The sequence below is a fragment of the Pseudonaja textilis genome, chromosome 1 (assembly GCF_049901715.1).
Source record: "Pseudonaja textilis isolate UNSWEBS1 chromosome 1, rPseTex1.2, whole genome shotgun sequence".
Classification (NCBI taxonomy): Eukaryota; Metazoa; Chordata; class Lepidosauria; order Squamata; family Elapidae; genus Pseudonaja; species Pseudonaja textilis.
In genome coordinates, this window is record NC_141990.1 from 315,670,933 (window position 1) to 315,691,592 (window position 20,660).

The 20,660-nt window shown below is 38.1% G+C and overlaps 2 protein-coding genes across 2 annotated transcripts in view; one reads left to right on the top strand and one right to left on the bottom strand.

Moving 5' to 3' along the window:
• Positions 1–19,347, top strand: part of LOC148128331 (vomeronasal type-2 receptor 26-like) — a 27,086-nt gene extending 7,739 nt beyond the window's left edge. The window contains exons 4-10 of the mRNA XM_087919673.1: positions 1,311–1,529; positions 12,748–12,758; positions 13,808–14,099; positions 14,387–15,223; positions 16,884–17,102; positions 17,601–17,730; positions 18,443–19,347. Coding sequence (XP_087775799.1) covers positions 1,311–1,529; positions 12,748–12,758; positions 13,808–14,099; positions 14,387–15,223; positions 16,884–17,102; positions 17,601–17,730; positions 18,443–19,347 — 2,613 coding nt within the window. The remainder of the gene's footprint in view (positions 1–1,310; positions 1,530–12,747; positions 12,759–13,807; positions 14,100–14,386; positions 15,224–16,883; positions 17,103–17,600; positions 17,731–18,442) is intronic.
• The window catches only part of LOC148128328 (vomeronasal type-2 receptor 26-like), a 343,174-nt gene that overhangs the window by 128,737 nt on the left and 193,777 nt on the right, over positions 1–20,660 (bottom strand). The window lies entirely within an intron of this gene.

Genomic DNA, 20,660 nt, shown 5'->3' on the forward strand with positions numbered 1-20,660 from the left:
AAGAATCTTCTCAATATGTTGAAATCACATAATTTTGAGATTATAGTGAAAACATTATCTCTCAGTTTCAAGACTTGGTCAAAAACTGAAGTGATTCTTCTTTTTGGAGACTATGATTGTAGTTTAAGTGTACAAGCAATTTTGCTATTCCATGTAAAATCAACCAAGACAACATTTCAGAATGTTTGGATCTTAACCTCCCATTGGAAACTTAGTGTGGTGGAATCTAAATACTCATTGTTATTTGTAAAGTCTTTCCATGGAGTCTTGCATTTCAGAGACCACACCGGGGATTTCTCAGAATTCAATCATTTTGTTCTGTCTTTAGACCCTTTAAACCCCCAAGGAGATGTCTTTCTCCCTCTATGGTGGGAATTGGTTTTTGGCTGCAAGATCCATAAATCAGGAGAGATCCCTCCAAATGGAGAAAAACTATGTACAGGAAAGGAGAATGTGCAGAATCTTCCCAATTACATTTTTGAAACAAGAATGACAGGTGAAAGTTACAATATCTACAATGCTATTTACGCTGTGGCACATGCATTACAAGCAATGTTTGGATCCAGAGCCCGACCAGCCATGATGAGGTTTGGAAAGAGGACCCCAAATATCCAAACATGGCAGGTAATTTCTGTGGTTTCTCAGAGAGGAAGATTCCCATATGCATTCATTGTATGAATGCAGCCACCTGAGCACATAAAGAAGGTCTCAAAATAGTATTAATCGGTTGTTTGTCTCAAACCCATCAGACTTTTCTGCATTACTGGATAAAAATTGAACTTCTCTGAACAGTGAAGAGACAAATCAGGACAAGCACTTCCTTTTCCTTGACTCCATTTCATCAAACATGGTACCTGCATTCTGCTCTGTTCGATTCTCAGATAGAAAAAATCAAAGGAATTGTGCCCTGTTGCCATACAAGTCATTTAATCGTTGCTACAGTGAATTTATCAGTTACAAGACCTTGGGATAAAGTAAATATTTAAAACTACATGTAATCAAATATCTCAGGAGGAAAAGCACATGATTAATTTTGGAATGTGGCACTCAAATTTTTCATATGTGCTTATTCTGGTAAAGCTGTATTTGAATAAACCATGATACAAAGGACCAATGGTAAAGTTTTTTTTTTTTGTACTTTCAGAGTAAATACTTGGTGTTATTCCAGATTCCTCAATTCTCCACCAAGAAAATCCTCTAGCTTTTCAGACATAAATTCATCTTCTCAAAATTGTCACCATGTTCTGATAGAAGCCATAACTGTAGCTCTAACCAAATACTCCTATTTCTAAAGATCACATTTATTGCAGATTCTTCCCTATTTGGGCAATGTGCAGTTCAACAACAGTGCTGGAGATGAAGTCTTCTTCTCAGAAGATGGACTGGGATCTGCTCGTTATGACCTTCTCAATTGGCTTTTCCTCCCCAATCAATCTTTTGTCCCCATGAAAGTTGGGCAAGTGAATCCGGGGGCTCCCCCAGGCCAGGATTTCACCCTTAAGTCTGATGGAATCATCTGGGCCACAAAGGTGAGCAAGGAAATGTTGTAAATTCGGGGAAAGATTCATTCTCTTCCTGAAATGCAGAACAGCCTCCTAACTCAATTGAGTCAGAAATCATGGCAGTCATTTCGTGACAAATCTGCTTTTCATGTAACACATTTGAGGTCTGATTTGTGTCATTCCACAAAGGGAACAATTTCTCTTTGAAACACAGAAAAAAACAGTGATATCCATGGACCATTTCTGCTCAGTTGTATCCTCATAGTTCTTTCTTTTAGAAATGCTGTGCTTCAGTCAAAAGCCTTCCTTTTCAGGATGAAACCCCAGTTCCAATCTCCAGCATCTGTTGGTCGATTGGAAGTTTCACTGGCCTACATCCCCTAGTAGCTGTTCCTGGTTTTTGATAGACAATGGTGAACAATTTGTTTAGAAGAGATTCTGAGCATAGAAATAGAAACGTGGGAACCAATTAAATAATTCATTGGTATTTCTCTTTCAGACCATCCCCTTTGCCAGGTGTGGCAGGAAGAAGTGCCAGGCAGGAGAAAGGAGAAGCGTTCCTGAGGGAAAGCAAGTTTGCTGCTACCAGTGTGACGCTTGTCCAGAAGGGACCTTTTCTAATCAGACAGGTAGACCAGACTTTAAACCTGAATCCTCCAGAATCCAAGGAAGACATTCATTAAATCAATCTATTTTTGTCCTTGTTGTCATTTGTGATGAGATTGATGTCCATTCATAGTGCCCTACCACAGAGGACACTTTTCCTAATCCTCAGCAATTGCTATTAGGATAGATTGAGGGCAGAATTTGTGAATCCCCAACATGCATTTCCACTCTAACATCTAATTGGAAAAACCAACTTCCAATGTTATCCTGAGGTAGTGTGTTGTGTGATCCAAAGGTTTAATTTTTATTGTTTAGTGCATGCTTCTTCCATCAGCTCGATCAACCTCTGAGGAAATAGACCAGCCAGGAAAAAGGAGATCCATTTATCTGTACTGCTTTGATAGAGGAGGATCAAAAACTCTGAATGAAGAAATTTGAAGTACAAAGCAGAGAGGTTAAGGCGGGGATATTATACGCAGAATTAAAATAGCATCTTTCCTGGATAACAGATCTGTCATTCTTCTCTTGGTTCCAATATAAAGTGAGAGATAAAAGAGGCAGTAATTATCCATGGAAGTGCACATTGAAGTGCACAATTGAACAAATCCTCATCAATGGTTAATCAGTATCATCATAAATGAAGGATATGCTTTTTTAGATGCCCATAAATTGCACAGTGGGTTCTTTATTTAATCCCTTTGTAAGTAAGTCAATAGCAGAAAGGAAATATGTACATCAAAAGACAAAGAATTTTGATTTCAGATGCAGTTCATTGTGAATCATGCCCAGAAGACCAATTTCCCAACAAGGACAAGGACCAATGTATTGCCAAGAAGATCCACTTCCTTGCTTACCAAGACACCCTGGGATACACATTAGTTTTTCTTGGTCTTTTTCTATCTGGGATCACTTCTGCAGTCCTGCTGATTTTCTATAAACATCATGACACACCGATTGTCAAAGCCAACAACCGAGGTCTCAGCTACATCCTCCTAGTCTCCCTTCTGCTCTGCTTCCTCTGCTCCTTCCTCTTCATTGGTCAACCAGGGAAGCTCACCTGTCTCTTCCAACAATCTGCCTTTGCCATTCTCTTTTCTATTGCAGTTTCCTCTGTGTTGGCAAAGACTGTCATGGTGGTTCTAGCCTTCATGGCCACCAAGCCAGGGAACAAGACAAGGAAACTCTTAGGAAAACCACTGACCAACTCCATTATCATAGCCTGTCCCTTGATCCAAGCAGTCCTTTGTGCCACCTGGCTGGGAACCTCTCCCCCGTTTCTTAATTTGGACTTCCACTCCTTGTTTGGAGAGGCCATCTTGGAATGTAAGCAAGGCTCAACTGTAATGTTTTATGCTGTCCTCTCTTACCTAGGACTTTTGGCTCTTGTCTGTTTCACAGTGGCATTTCTAGCTAGGAAATTGCCTGATAGTTTTAATGAGGCCAAGTTCATTACTTTTAGCATGCTGGTCTTTTGCAGTGTTTGGATCACCTTCCTACCTACCTACCTGAGCACCAAAGGGAAGTCCATGGTGGCTGTGGAGATCTTCTCCATCTTCGCTTCTGGGGCTGGTCTCTTGGTTTGTATCTTTCTTCCCAAATGCTATGTTATAATACTGAGGCCCCATCTTAATTGTAAAGAAAATATAATAAGAAACAAGAATTTCTAATTAATACTAGTATTAGCCTCATGTATATTTATCTTTGTGGCATATTTAAAATTTATTTATTTATTTTATTTTATTTATTTGTCAATTGTTTACAAGATAAGTAAAAGGGTATACATTATTATGAATACATGAAATGAGTACATATAAGAAAAATAAAAGAAACGATAGGACAGGGACGGTAGGCACGTTGGTGCGCTTATGCACGCCCCCTACAGACCTCTTAGGAAAGGGGTGAGGTCAATAGTAGACAGTCTAAGGTTAAAGTTTTGGGGGTTTGGGGAAGAAACTACAGAGTCAGGTAGAGTATTCCAGACATTGACCACTCTGTTGCTAAAGTCATATTTCCTGCAATCAAGCTTGGTGCGGTTAACCTTGAGTTTGTATCTGTTGTGTGCTCTTGTGTTGTTATAGTTGAAGCTGAAGTATTCTTTGACAGGTAGGACATTGCAGTGTATGATTTTATATACCATGCTTAAATCAGACCGAAGATGGCATAATTCAAGGTTTTCTAGTTCTAGAATTTCAAGACTGGTGGCATAAGGTATTCTACAACGAGTAGAGGAGTGGAGAACTCTTCTTGTGAAATATTTCTGGACTTTCTCAATTGTGCTAATATCAGATACGTAATGTGGGTTCCAGACTGATGAGCTGTAGTTGGGTATTGGTCTAGCAAATATTTTGTATGCTCTAGTTAGTAGTGTGATATTGCCAGAGAAAAAGCTACGTAAGATTAGGTTAACACCTCTTAATGCCTTTTTGGCTATGTAGTTACAGTGGGCACTAGCACTTAGATCATTAGAGGTGAGTATTCCAAGGTCCTTTACAGAGCTTGGATCATCAACAAGATCTTGACTATTCAGCTTGTATTTTATTTTCGGATATTTTTTGCCAATATGTAAGACAGAGCATGCAATGAAGGTGACTGTCAAAGGAGCGAGACCGCGTGGTAGACCTAAGCAACGCTGGATGGATACGATCAAGGCCGATCTAGAGATCGCGAAGGCAGACCCAACATATGTGGCAGACAGAGAGGTGTGGAAGCAGTACTCAAGGACATTAGCGGACCTCGCCAGAGCGCGAGACAAACGCTGAAGAAAAAGAAGAACAAGATGTAAGACAGAGCATTTATTTGTTGAGATTTGAAGTTGTCATTTGTTTGACCATTCTGATACACAGTCAAGATCTTTTTGAAGGGTAGCAGTATTGTCTGTGGTATTGAACAGCTTTACATCATCAGCGAAAAGAACACAGTTGCTGTTAATATGATCACAGATCACATTTATGTAGAGTATGAAGAGAGTTGGTCCTAGAACACTGCCTTGGGGAACACCACTATTGACAGGTACAGAATTTGACAGGACACTCCCAATTTTCACCATTTGTTGTCTGTTTGACAGGAATGCTTCTATCCAGTTATGCAGTTGTCCAGAGATACCATAGGATTTTATTTTTAGTAGCAGTTTTTCATGTACCACTGAATCAAAGGCTTTACAGAAGTCTATGTAGATTGCATCTATTGTTTTGCCCTGATCAAGTTGTATAGTCCATATGTTTTTGCAGTGTAAGAGTTGCAGATTACAGGATAGTTTTTTTTCTGAAACCAAATTGTTTATCGGAGAGTAGGTTGTTTGTCTCTAAGTGGAGGATGATGGATTGGTTAATAATTGATTCCATGACTTTACAGGTGACGCATCATAAGGAGATTGGTCTGTAATTTTCAACTAGGCAAGGGTCTCCCTTTTTGAAGATGGGGATGTGATAATATTTCTAATAAATGATGACGTGAAGGAGAAATTTGTCCATAAAAGAATTCCTTATCAAGTTCTGCAACTGCTTACAATATTCCTGTGATCAGTCTTTTGTTTTTTATGTTTTCAAAGTGTCCTTAGCGAGGTCCAATGCCCTGTACATATGGAAAACTTGTTATTAAAGATGTGTATCTTATTTCAGATATTTCTAAATTTATATGGCAAAGGAAAAAACCAGGAATTGCATACAAACTAGGAAAAGATGCTAAGGTAAAAAAAAAAAGGGGGGGGGGGGAACCAGACCTGAGATTGTATTTTGAGCCATATTGTCTGGCCTGGTTAAAAGAGTGGGTGAACCTCCAAAATAAGAGACTACCTGAATTAGAGGGCCACGAATTAAGGTTTGGATGGCACAATTATTTATGGAATGAATATAGTTAAAGTTGATTTTAATCATCACTTTGCTAGAAGTGCAAACTGCTAAAATAAAGCAAGATCATACACACATGTGAAAGTAAATCAGGAACCCTGTAACTGTGGAATCTGTCTGGCAAGAACAAATAATTCTTATCCACAGGAAATATGCATGTGTAAATCTTGTAACAATCTTGGCTAATTAGAAAGCTGATAAAAATAACATGAGTTAGACAACTGGCAGACCTCAGCTAATAATTAGGAATAGAGATGGCTTGCAACAAATCAAATGTGTATTAGATAACTCCTAGGCCAGTCATTAGCTAAGACTTGGGAATAGGGACAGCTAGAGACCAATGGAACAAATTGTAGAATTATTACTAAAATGTTTATTAGATGATATTTCATATTATCTCACTTTATGCCACCTTCTCCTTTAGTGAAAATGTATAAAAGTTACTCTATCCTTTGTTCTTGGCTCTTGGCATTTTGACCAGGAGCGCTTTTCCTTGAATAAAAAGCAATAAAAAAAAATCAATCAGAAAACTTGCACCTTGTGTCTGGCTTCCATCATTGGCTTCAGCACCAGGCTCAGAGCCAAATTGGGGAGAACAGGGTCAATATTGCTAAGATTTATAAAATGTTATTGAAATTGAATTTGGAAAGGGAACATGTAAAACATTGTGTGATTCAGTGAACAAGGAATTTTCGATATAATGTGATGCTTGAACAATGGAAGAATATGTCGTTGAAAGGTTTTGAATTTACACTAAACTATAATTTAAAAGAAAACTTTTATAAAATAATGTATCACTGGTATTTAACACCGGATAAATTATCTAGAGTGTCTAAGGGTATTTCAAATGAATTTTGGAAGTGTCAAAGAAAGAAGGAACTTTTTACCATTTATGGTGGACATGTGATAAAGCAAAGAAATTTTGGAGTAAGATATTATAATACATAAAATTCTTAAAACAAAAATAAAAATGAAACCAGAAACTTTTCTTTTGGGTTTGGAAACTTGGAGAAAAAATTTGGAACTTTTATCTCATATATGTTGACACACAAAAATGGAAGGACATTTTGATTCCCATTATATGAATGGCTATAGAAGCTGATGAAGTTGGCAGAAATGGCTAAATCAACTGTTTTAGTTAAAGGAAAGAATATAAGTACTTTTGTTTCCACATGGAGACTACTTGTGAGCTTGAAGTGGAAAATATTGAAACTTTGATTTTGGGTTTTATCAAAGAGATTGATATGTTTTTATAGAAATGGCCAATTTATATTACTATTACTACTACTCACTACATCTCCCTCTGTGCACTCATTCTCCTAATGGGGAATTACCTTAACAAAGGCCCTTTCCTTCCCCATAGACCACGCCATTCATGTTTCTCCCTTGTCCTCTCCTCCTTGCATGCCCTCGGATGAAGAGGGAATGGTCCTGGTTCTTCCTCTGATTACCCATCCGGCCTGTGCCCTTCCCCAGTTTCCTCCACAACTTCCAGAGCCACACTTCCACTCCCCGTCAGCTGTTCCTCCTCTCCCTCAAAGTCAGACTCCAACAGGGGCATGACAGAAACCCTATGGATAAAAACTTTTCTTCAGGTTGTCTGTGAATCTGCCTCTACTTCTATATCTTTCTTCCCAATGGTAGGAGAAGTAAGAAGTGCTGACCAGGGTGCGAGTCGTGTGAGTTGACATGCGATAAAGCAAAGAAATTTTGGAGTAAGATTCATATTAAATACAGAAAATTCTTAAAATAAAAATAAAAATGGAACCAGAAACTTTTCTTTTGGGTTTAATGGAAGAGGACTTTGAGAAAAAACTTGGAACTTGGATTGTATATATACAGCAGCAAGACTCTTATACACACAAAAATAGAAGGACATTTTGATTCCCACTATGGATGAATGGCTACAGAAGCTGATGAAGTTGGCAGAAATGGCTCAATCAACTATTTTGGTTAAAGGAAAGAATAGAAGTACTTTTCTTTCCATATGGAGACTACTTGTGAGCTTGAAGTGGAAGAAATTGAAACTGTGATTTTGGGTTTTATCAATTAGATTGATATGTTTTTATAGAAATGGCTAATTTATATTATTATGGGAAAACAAAAAGTTGTGGTTTGACGTTAATGCTTTATTTTATTGCAACAGAGGGAGATGGAAGACAATGTTTCTTCTTTGCTTTTCCCCAATTTCTCTCTCCCTTCCTCCCTACTGTGTTTTCTATTTACTTTTGTATTTTGTATTTCATCTTATGACCTAATAAAAAAATGTTATACTGGAAAAAACCATGTGTTTATTAGTTCAAGGAGGAAATTTTCTTATTTTCTTCTTTATTTTATTTAGTTTATTTTTAAGGTAGTGTTTTAAAGGATTGGGTTCAATATCAGTGTTTATCTGCAGCTCTGATTGTTAGGAATCTGTCCACCAATTAGTTGGGTTAGCAATATATAAGCCAACAATGTAAGTTTGTAGCATTAAGACAAAGTCCTGTGTTGATTTGTACTATATTCCGATTGGTTGGTTGTATAGCAAATTTCCATAAAAGGGAGCTAGAGATCATAGCTTACTCTCTCTGACATTCTGTATCTCTGACATTCTGCCTCTCTGACATTCTGTATCTCTGACATTCTGTTGGTATCTAAGGTTCTCTGTTGTGCTTATATTTTGATCTCTTTGTTTACTGTAAATGGCAAAGGCAACCGGTAAGAAGACTTTGTAATTGGATATTCTTTGGACTGTTAAACGTATATGACCTGGACTATTTTTTGGACTGTGCTATTTCTTAAAGTAAACCTTAACTCAATTAAGTGTATCTGTGTGTGGCTGGATAATTATTCATAACTATTCTCATAAACGTTTCCATGTGCATATCCTTGTTTCTCAAGGGTTATTCTGTACATATCATAAAGCTGATCATCTTCCTGAAGGACTGTCAAGGCCTATAAGAGAGCCAATACTTTTGGAAACCAGGGTTGAGGTAGGTGATGACAAGGCTCAGCCTGATATAAGGGACAAATACTCCATTCATCTCAAGTCTCCAAGAGATCTAAGTTCAGCCCACCTTGAATTCTGCTGACTCTTATTTACTGCCAAATTTGCTTTCACTGCTAGTAGACCAGATTTTTCTGGAGATCATTGGCATACAGTAACCCTATATTCATTTGGGTCACCTGATTTCCAGCATTTGACAGTTGATGACTTTAAAGACTACCAAGAGGCCATGTTGAGCTGGAATGGATGCACTGCCCTCATTCTGCTTCTTCCTAAGTTCATCTAAATGTGCAACCAATACCATTTCCACCCCACACCCAATCCTGAAATGTCACTGAAAGGAGGATTCATCTAGCGTCCACCAAAATAGTCCAGTATGATGTGGTCCAGCCATTGTGCCTTGAGTAGGAGTCAAATTGAGTCCTCTTTCAGAGGTAGGGGAACAATGCTATCTCTCAAGGATGATTCATGCTGGCTTCATCTCAACCATATTTATTTATTTTATTCATTTATTTTGTCAAGCATGTATTAGATAACAGGTATAAGTATAAACATGAGTAAAAATACATGAAATGGCTAGGAACAAAAAGGGGACATTAGGATGGAGACAGTAGGCACGTTGGTGCACTTATGCACACCCCCTTTCAGACCTCTTAGAAAAGAAGTGAGGTCAACAGTAGACAGTCTAAAGTTTTTGGGGTTTGGGGAAGAAACCAAAAAGTCTGGTAGAGTATTCCAGGCATTGACCACTCTGTTGTTGAAGTCGTATTTCCTGCAATCGAGTTTGATGCAATTTACCTTGAGAAGGGGGGTGTGGGAGGAAGGAAGGAAGGAAGGAAGGAAGGAAGGAAGGAAGGAAGGAAGGAAGGAAGGAAGGAAGGAAGGAAGGAAGGAAGGAAGGAAGGAAAAGAATACCCATTCCTAAGAGGCCTGTTAGGGATGTGCAAGAGCACACCATTATCCCTACCGTCCCTGTCCCACCGTCCCCATTCATCCGCACCTACTTCCTGCATTCCCACTCATGCCTACTCCCGTACCCATTATCCTGTAAGTGATTGACAAACCATATCAATAAAATAAAATAAATAAATGTTTGATAATTGGTCTAGCAAATATTTTGTATACTCTAGTTAGTAGTGCAATATTACCAGAGAAAAAGCTACAATTATTTATTTTTTATTTATCTATTTTGATTTAATCACTTACAAAACAATAGGTATAAGTATATTGATTCCACCAGATAAAGACTGAATGCACCAATTATCACACTAAACAAGAGGAAAACCTTCTACGCACGAATTCCACCTGTGCTTTCTACAATTTTGTAAACAACACACTAAAAGACTCAAGGTCCATCCCACCCCTGAAAGGACCTAATGGTAAAGACTGCAATGATGACACCATTAAAGCCAACATCTTTAACACATTCTTTGGTTCAGTATTTGTAAACAGCAATGGATCATGCCCAGTATTTCCTAGTCGAACCACAAATAAATACAATGATCTAATACATATCGATTTTACAGAAGACTATGTTGAAAAAGCACTATGCAATCTAAAACCATCACTATCTATTGGGCGGGACAGAATATGTGCCTACTTCTTTAAAACAGTATCCACTGCCATAGCAGAACCTCTAAGCATAATCTTTGAAAAATCTTTCAGGACCAGCTCCTTGCCTAACCTATGGTCATAAGCCACAGTCATCCCCTTCTTCCAAAAGGGGGACGCCAGCCTAGCTGAAAATTAGAGACCAATTTCCTAATGCTGCATCACCTGTAAAGTCATTGAATCAATTATTAACCAATCCATTATCCTCCACTTAGAAACAAACAACCTACTCTTTAATAAACAATTTGGTTTCAGAAAAAAATATCCTGTAATCTGCAACTCTTACACTGCAAAAACATATGGACTACAAAACTCGATTGGGGCAAAAAAATACACGGAATTTACATAGACTTCTGTAAAGCCTTTGATTCAGTGGTACATGACAAACTACTCCTAAAACTAAAATCTTATGGTATCTCTGGACAACTGAATAACTGGATAGAAGCATTCCTGTCAAACAGATAACAAATGGTGAAAATTGGGAGTGTCCTGTCAAATTCTGTACCTGTCAATAGTGGTGTTCCCCAAGGCAGTGTTCTAGGACAAACTCTATTCATACTCTACACAAAGGACCCCTCTGATCATATTAAGAGCAACTGCATTCTCTTCGCTGATGATGTAAAGCTATTCAATACAACAGAGAATACTGCTACCTTTCAAAAAGACCTTGACTATGTATCAGAATGGTCAAACAAATGGCAACTTCAAATCTCAACAAATAAATGCTCTGTCCTACATATTGGCAAAAAAAAATTAGAAAATAAAATACAAGCTGAATAGTCAAGACCTTGTTGATGATTCAAACTCTTTCAAGAACCTTGGAGTTCTCATCTCTAATGATCTAAGTGCTAGAGCCCAATGTAATTACATAACCAAAAAGGCATTAAGAGTTTCTAACCTAATCTTACATAGCTTTTTCTCTGGAAATATTACACTAATAACTAGAGCATACAAAATATTTGCTAGACCAATACTCGAATACAGCTCATCAGTCTGGAACCCACATTAAGTATCTGATATTGGCACAGTTGAGAAAGTCCAGAAATATTTCCCAAGAAGAGTTCTCAACTCCTCTACTCCTTGTAGAACACCTCATGCCACCAGACTCAAAATTCTAGACCTAGAATTCGGTCTGATCTAAGTATAGTATATAAAATCATACATTGCAATGTCCTACCTGTCAATGAATACTTCAGCTTCAACCATAAGTACACGAGAGCAAACAAGAGATACAAACTGAAGGTTAATAGCACCAAACTTGATTGCACGAAATGCGACTTCAGCAACAGAGTGGTCAATGTCTGGAATACTCTACGTGACTCTATGGTTTCTTCCCCCAAACCCCCAAAATTTAACCTTAGACTGTCTACTATTGACCTCACCCCTTTCCTAAGAGGCCTGTAGGGGGCATGCCTAAGTGCACCAACCTGCCTACCATCCCTTTTCTATTGTTTCTTTTTATTTTTCTTATAAGTATCTATCTCATGTATTCAAAAGTATGTTTTTACTGATACCTATTATCTTGTAAGCAATTGACAAAAATAAACAAATAAACAAAAAATAAACAAACAAATAAATAAATAAATAAAATTGTGTCCTCTCCTCTCCTTCCCCTATGCTATGCTATGCTATGCTATGCTATGCTATGCTATGCTATGCTATGCTATGCTATGCTATGCTATGCTATGCTATGCTATGCTATGCTATGCTATGCTATGCTATGCTATCAATTGTCCTGTTGGTAAATTTCTCTTTAGTTCTAGTTGGATCACTCCTTGATAAGGTTCAATCCATTACTTCTCCTCCTGCCTTCAGGTGCTTTAGAGAAGAGGTTGACAGACTTTTCTCTGTGAAAGCCCATCAAATATCGGTTCAGGGAGGTCAAATTCACAACTTCAGCATGACTCCATCTGCTCTGGACATGACAAGAAACATAAGAATGTTTTTTTCCCAATTGGGTATATGAGAAGCTATTGCTACAAGGACAGAAACTTGCTTTTCCTTGCAATCATCAGAAGTACAGTAATTGTGAGTGTATCCCCTGTAGATTTCTAGATACAAAAACTTCCAAGCTATAAAAACATGTCTGAGTTCTCCAGATGGGGGTAAAAGATGAGACCTTAGCCTGTCTTGCAAAAAGCTCACTCCTGGGTTTGAAGAGACTCCCGTGTCTTTGTTTCCTTTATAATCACAGCCCAAACACAGGTAAGAGGAAGCATCTTTGCTGTAAATTTGTTCTGTGGCCATCCAGGTGGTATAGGTGGTGTCTGATCTGCTAAAGCTCTAGTGAAATTTCAAGTTCAACCTTCAAATCAGTTTCTACCTAAACTTTTATTTCTGTCCTAGGAGGGAAGTTGACAAGAATTACCAGGTAGGAATGATGCTATGGTTGATGCTGATGGTCTTCTGGCTCCTGGCAACAACTACAGCAAAGAGGCTACAAACCATGTGTGTGTTCAGGGATTATATCCCATTACAGGCATGCTACTATAAGCCTGGTGATCATATTATTGGTGGGAATTTGCCTCTGGGAGCTAGTTTAAATTCTACTGTCCCACACTTTAATACATCAAATCTTCTTTTAGTTAATAGGTAAGTTTCAGCTGGACCTCTTTCAAAAATACTTCTTCTAGTATTCTGCACTGTCTTAGTGTAATATACATCTTCTCCTTTTCTAAGTAAAATAGCAAGCTCCTAAAATAAGCCGCAATTCTGAACTTCTGAAAGCTAGGTACTTCAAAATGAATTCTTTATTGAAAGGAGTGATCCAGATACTAGCCAAAGCAGAGTCTAAGATACCCCCAGGCATACAGGAACAGATAAATGAATGTGGATTTAGTCAACCAAAGAAACAACATGTTAATTCCCCTCCCCCTTTTTCTGGGAACGTATCTTAGAAAAGTTTTTCAGGAAGTTCCTCTCAGAGCTGGAATTTTTCTGGTCACTTCTCCTCTTACTATCTCTCCAAGAGGTGACAAGGTCCCAGGCATTTGGCTGCAGTCATATATAGTGTTGAAGTTATACAGATTCAATGCAAGGCTTTAAATATTCAGGTTACATCAAAAGGATTACTTGTACCAACTCGCCCCATCCTTCTTCCATTATAGAATGGCAGCATTCAGGTTTCACTGAGAAAGATCCTTAAAAAAAACACAAATCCAATTTGGATGATGCTACACCAAACCAAACACTGAAGCAAACTCTACAAGCAAACAACCTTAACTGTAAGATTCCCTGTGTTTTTCGCACTATAGACTCATCCCCAGTAACTACCAGCAGATACTTGCATTGATGTTTGCTGTCTCCCAGGTCAATAAGGATTTTCTTCTACTCCCCAACATCACCCTTGGCTTCCACATCTATGGCCATTTCCAGAGGGAGATAGTTATTTCCTTAAACAGCCTTTCAATGCTCTCCTCACAAGGCCAAGTGGTTCCAGGTTACAAATGTGGCTGGAAGGGCACTCTGTTCTCCATCATTGGTGGCCTCAATCCCAAATCCTCAAGGCAGATGGATTCCATCTTCAGCATCTTTAAGGTCTCACAGGTAAGAGAGCTCTATTGGATACAGTATGGAGTAGACAGAGATCAGAAGGTTATTCAAAAGCAGAGAGGAAGGGGTTGGGGAGGCACATCATGAGCATGTGACTCTTAGTTAATTCTTTATTAAAAAGTGCCCATCATTTTAGTGCCATTTATTCTCTCAATCCGATTGTTAGTTTTTTTCTCTTGTCTTCCAACATATCTCAACCAATAAAAATGTGTAACTGGTGATTCCTAAAGTGAACATCAACTTTTAATTTGTTTTTGAAAAAATAATTTCATTTTCTCCAGCTTGGTGTTGGCTTTGAGTTCTCTCAGGAAGAGAGAAGAGTTTATCCTTCCTTCTTCCAGATTAATCCTAAAGAATCTTCTCAATATGTGGGTTTAGTCCAGCTGCTCCTGCATTTCCGGTGGAACTGGGTTGGGCTTATTGCCCCTGAAGATGACAGGGGAGAAAGTTTTGTCTCAACTCTGACCCCAATGCTCCAGGAGAAGGAGATATGCCTGGCTTTCTCTGAAAGGTTGAAATCACATGATATTGAGATTATAGTGAAAAAATTAGTTCTCAGTTTCAAGACTTGGTCAAAAACTAAAGTGATTCTTCTGTTTGGAAATTTTGATTTTAGTTTAAGCGTACACGCAATTTGGTTTCTCTATGTAAAATCAAGCAAGACAACATTTCAGAATGTTTGGATTTTAACCTCCCATTGGAAACTTAGTGTGGAGGAATCTAAATACACATTGTTATTTGTAAAGTCTTTCCATGGAGTCTTGCATTTCAGAGACCACACCGGGAATGTCTCAGAATTCAATCATCTTGTTCTGTCTTTAGACCCTTTGAACCCACACGGAGATATCTTTCTTCCTAGATGGTGGGAATTGGTTTTTGGCTGCAAGATCCATAAATCAGGAAAAATCCCTCCAAAGGAGGAAAAACAATGTACAGGAAAGGAGAATGTGCAGAATCTGCCCAATTACATTTTTGAAACAAGAATGACAGGTGAAAGTTACAATATCTACAATGCCATTTATGCTGTGGCACATGCATTACATGCAATGTTTGGATCCAGAGCCCGACCAACTGTGATGAGGTTTGCAAAGAGGACCCCAAATATCCAATCATGGCAGGTAATTTCTGTGGTTTCTCAGAGAGGAAGATTCCCATATGCATTTCTTCAGTTACTGATTCAGTTTCCGCATGTTATCATATCAATGCATATTAAAAGCAATTATTAGAAAAATATGAGTTAAGAATAATGTTTTGTTGGAAGACGTTAGAGAGAGGGGAACAGAGAAGTGAAGGTTCATTGAAATGTTTAAAAATATGTGCAGCTAATGTTGGAAATGCAGTCAAAAGATGGGCTTATTTTATCATGTGTGGTGGCCTTGTGATAAAATAAAAAATTCTGGGAAAAATACACAAATGGCTAGAAAAGATAATAGGGAAACACGTAGATTTTATAGCTGAACTATTTTTATTAGGGATGATACCAGAAAAATTTGAGCAGAAAAGTATGTATTTAGTATCACATGTCTTAACAGCAGTGAAGATTATTTTTGTACAACATTGGAAAGATGAAGAAAGACCGCAAGAAGAAGAGATAGTTAAGAAGATACTAGATTCTGCAGGAACGGATAGGCTTACATTGAAAATTAAACAGAAAGAAGACACAGAATATGATCAGACATGGAACTTATTTTACCAGTGATTGGAGAGTAAGAATGGAATCTGTATTGTTAAGCCAATTAAATACCCAGAAAACAGATTTATTAAGCACTATGAAATGTAATTAATAGAACATTAATAAAAGTTATTACAAAAATAAGAAGAAAGAAGAAAGACCTTCATAAAGTCCTGAAACGCTTCAATGTTTACCTGGGTTTCAGGAGGTAACCATGACAGGGAGTAGAAGTGAACTGAGACCACAACAACAATCTGTCTAGGTTTGAGAAAGAAGCTTCAAGAAGTCAGAAGAAGTCCTAGTTGGCATATTTGCAGAACAATCTCCATTTCCCTCAGCATGTAACCTGAATCCAACTTGTAGAAAGACACTCAATTCATTTTAATCCTGGTTTATGTTTCTATAGTTTAACATCCTACTTGACCCTTCCCACCATTTGTTCAGCTTTACGCTTATTGCACTGCTCAGCTTGTGTGAACACAGCCACCTGAGAACGTAAAGAAGGACTCAAAATAGTCTTAATGGGTTGTTTGTCTCAAACCCATCAGAATTTTCTGCATTACTGGATAAAAATTGAACTTCTCTGAACAGTGAAGAGACAAATCAGGACAAGCACTTCCTTTTCCTTGACTCCATTTCATCAAACATGGTTCCTGCATTCTGCTCTGTTCGATTCTCAGATAGAAAAAAATCAAAGGAATTGTACTTTGTTGCCATACAAATCATTTAATCATTGCTACAGTGAATTTATGAATTACAAGACCTTGGGATAAAGTAAATATTTCAAACTACATGTAGTCAAATATCTTAGGAGGTGATGATTAATTTTGGAATGTGGCACTGAAATTTTTCATATGTGGTTATTCTGGTAAAGCCATATCTCAAGAAACCCTGATACAAAGGACCAATGATAAAGATTTTTTTTTTTTTGGAGTTTCAGAGTAAATACTTGATGTTACTCCAGATTCCACAATTCTCCACCAAGAGAATCCTCTAGCTTTTCAGACATAAATTCATCTTCTCAAAATTGTCACCATGTTCTGATAGAAGCCATAACCGTAGCTCTAACCAAATACTCCTATTTCTAAAGATCATGTTTATTTCAGATTCTTCCCTATTTGGGCAATGTGCAGTTCAACAACAGTGCTGGAGATGAAGTCTTCTTCTCAGAAGATGGACTGGGATCTGCTCGTTATGACCTTCTCAATTGGCTTTTCCTCCCCAATCAATCTTTTGTTCCCATGAAAGTTGGGCAAGTGAATCCTGAGGCTCCCCCAGGCCAGGATTTCACCATTAAGTCTGATGGAATTGTCTGGGCCACAAAGGTGAGCTGCAAGGAAATGTTGTAAATTCGGGGAAAGATTCATTCTCTTCCTGAAATGCAGAACATCCTTCTAACTCAATTGAGTCAGAAATCATGGCAGTCATTTCGTGACAAATCTGCTTTTCATGTAACACATTTGAGGTCTGATTTGTGTCATTCCACAAAGGGAACAATTTCTATTTGAAACACAGAATGCAATTACAGCAAAAAAAAACAAAAAACAGTGATTTCCATGGACCAATTCTGCTCAGTTGCATCCTCATAGTTCTTTCTTTTAGAAATGCTGTGCTTCAGTCACAACCCTTCCTTTGCAGGATGAAACCCCAGTTCCAATCTTCAGCAACTGTTGGTCGATTGGGAGTTTTACTGGCCTGCATCCCCTAGTAGCTGTTCCTGGTTTTTGATAGACAATGGTGAAAAATTTGTTTAGAAGAGATTCTGAGCATAGAAATAGGAATGTGGGAACCAATTAAATAATTCATTAGTATTTCTCTTTCAGACCATTCCCTTTGCCAGGTGTAGCAGGAAGAAGTGCCAGGCAGGAGAAAGGAGAAGAGTTCCTGAGGGCAAGCAAGTTTGCTGCTACCAGTGTGACGCTTGTCCAGAAGGGACCTTTTCTAATCAGACAGGTAGACCAGACTTTAAACCTTAATCCTCCAGAATCAAAGAAAGACATTCATTAAATCAATCTATTTTTGTCCTTGTTGTCCTTTGTGATGAGATTGATGTCCATTCATAGTGCCCTACCACAGAGGACACTTTTCCTAATCCTCAGCAATTGGTATTAGGATAGATTGAGGGCAGAATTTGTGACTCCCCAACATGCATTTCCGCTCTAACATCCAAAGGTTTAATTTTTATCATTTAGTGCATACTACTTCCATCAGCTCCATCAACCTCTGAGGAAATAGACCTGCCAGAGAAAAAGGAGATCGATCTATCTCTACTACTTTGATAGAGGAGGATCAAAAAGTCTGAATGAACAAATTTGAAGTACAAAGCAGAGAGGTTAAGGCAGGGATATTATACGCAGAATTAAAATAGCACCTTTTCTGGATAAAAGATCTGTCATTCTTCTCTTGGTTCCATTATAAAGCGAGAGATAAAAGAGGTAGGAATCTCAACCTGAAAGCCTCATTACCCATGGAAGTGCACATTGAATGGATAGCTGGAATTGAACAAATCCTCATCACTGGTTAATCAGTATCATCATAAATGAAGGCTATGCTCTTTTAGATGCCCCATACATTGCACAGTGGGTTCTTTATTTAATCCCTTTGTAGGTAAGTCAATAGCAGAAAGGAAATATGTACATCAAAAGACAAAGAATTTTGATTTCAGATGCAGTTCATTGTGAATCCTGCCCAGAAGACCAGTTTCCCAACAAGGACAAGGACCAATGCATTGCCAAGAAGATCCACTTCCTTGCTTACCAAGACACCCTGGGATACACATTAGTTTTTCTTGCTCTTTTTCTATCTGGGATCACTTCTGCAGTCCTGCTGATTTTCTATAAACATCATGACACACCAATTGTCAAAGCCAACAACCGAGGTCTCAGCTACATCCTCCTAGTCTCCCTTCTGCTCTGCTTCCTCTGCTCCTTCCTCTTCATTGGTCAACCAGGGAAGCTCACCTGTCTCTTCCAACAATCTGCCTTTGCCATTCTCTTTTCTCTTGCAGTTTCCTCTGTGTTGGCAAAGACTGTCATGGTGGTTCTGGCCTTCATGGCCACCAAGCCAGGGAACAAGACAAGGAAACTCTTAGGAAAACCACTGACCAACTCCATTATCTTAGCCTGTCCCCTGGTCCAAGCCCTTCTTTGTGCCACTTGGCTGGGAACCTCTCCCCCATTTCTTAACTTGGACTTCCACTCCTTGTTTGGAGAGATCATCTTGGAATGTAAGCAAGGCTCAACTGTAATGTTTTATGCTGTCCTCTCTTACCTAGGAATTTTGGCCTTTGTCAGTTTCACAGTGGCCTTTCTAGCTAGGAAATTGCCTGATAGTTTTAATGAGGCCAAGTTCATTACTTTTAGCATGCTGGTCTTTTGCAGTGTTTGGATCACCTTCCTCCCTACCTACCTGAGCACCAAAGGGAAGTCCATGGTGGTAGTGGAGATCTTCTCCATCTTGGCCTCTGGGACTGGTCTCTTGGTTTGTATTTTTCTTCCCAAATGCTATGTTATAATTCTGAGGCCCCATCTTAATTGTAAAGAAAATATAGTAAGAAACAAGAATTTCTAATTAATGCTAGGATTAGCCTCATTTCTATTTATCTTTGTGGAATATTTATAATGTGATAATATTTCTAATAAATGAAGACATGAAGGAGGAATTTGTCCCTAAAAGAATTCCTTATCAAGTTCTGCAACTGCTTACAATGTTCCTGTGATCAGTCTTTTGTTTTTCATGTTTTCAAGGTATCCTTAATGAGGTCCAATGCCCTGTATGTATGGAAAACTTTTTATTAAATATGTGTTTCTTATTTCAGATATTTCTAAGTTTATATGGCAAAGGAAAAAAACAAGAATTGCATACAAACTAGGACAAGATGCTAAGGAAAAGTGGGGCGGGGTTACCAGACCTGAAATTGTATTTTGAGCCATATTGTCTGGCCTGGTTAAAAGAGTGGGTGAACCTCCAGAATAAGAGACTGCCTGAATTAGAGGGCCACGAATTAAGGTTTGGATGGCACAGTTATTTATGGTATGAATATAGTTAAGGTTGATTTTAATAATCACTTGGCTAGAAGTGCAATACTAATAGTTTGGAATAAATATAAAAGAAGGTTTTATACAAAGTTGCCTCTTTGGATAGCCCCACCCACTCAAAAAGTTTTTTTTTTTTTAAGAATTGGTAGTGAAGCCAATCAGATGGATGTACGGTAACATATTTTCTTTCAGTTCTGGTGAAGTTACATTAATGTTGAGGGAAGAAATTGAATTAGACAGTTATGCTTGGCGTTGCTTTACATATCAACAACTGAAAGAATGATTTAAATTGGATAAAAAAGAGTTGTGGGTTTGATTTTACTAAAAATGAAATGGAAATCTTACTGTCTGGTAATGATGATGGGTTTTCTGCTAAAATAAAGCAAGATCATACACACGTGTGAAAGTAAATCAGGAACCCTGTAACTGTGGAGTCTGTCTGGCAAGAACAAATAATTCTCATCCACAGGAAATATGCATGTGTAAATCTTGTAACAATCCTGGCTAATTAGAAAGCTGATAAAAGTAACTTGAGTTAGACAACTGGAAGACCTCAGCTAATAATTAGGAATAGAGATGGCCTGCAGAAAATCAAATGTGTATTAGATAACTCCTAGGTGAGTCGTTAGCTAATACTTGGGAATAGGAACAGCTAGAGACCAATGGAACAAATTGTAGGATTATTACTAAAATGTTTATTAGATGATATTTCTTATTATCTCACTGTGCCCCACCTTCTCTTATAGGGAAAATGTATAAAAGTTACTCTATCCTTTGTTCTTGGCTCTTGGCATTTTGACCAGGAGCCCCTTTCCTTGAATAAAAAGCAATCCAATAAAAATCAAT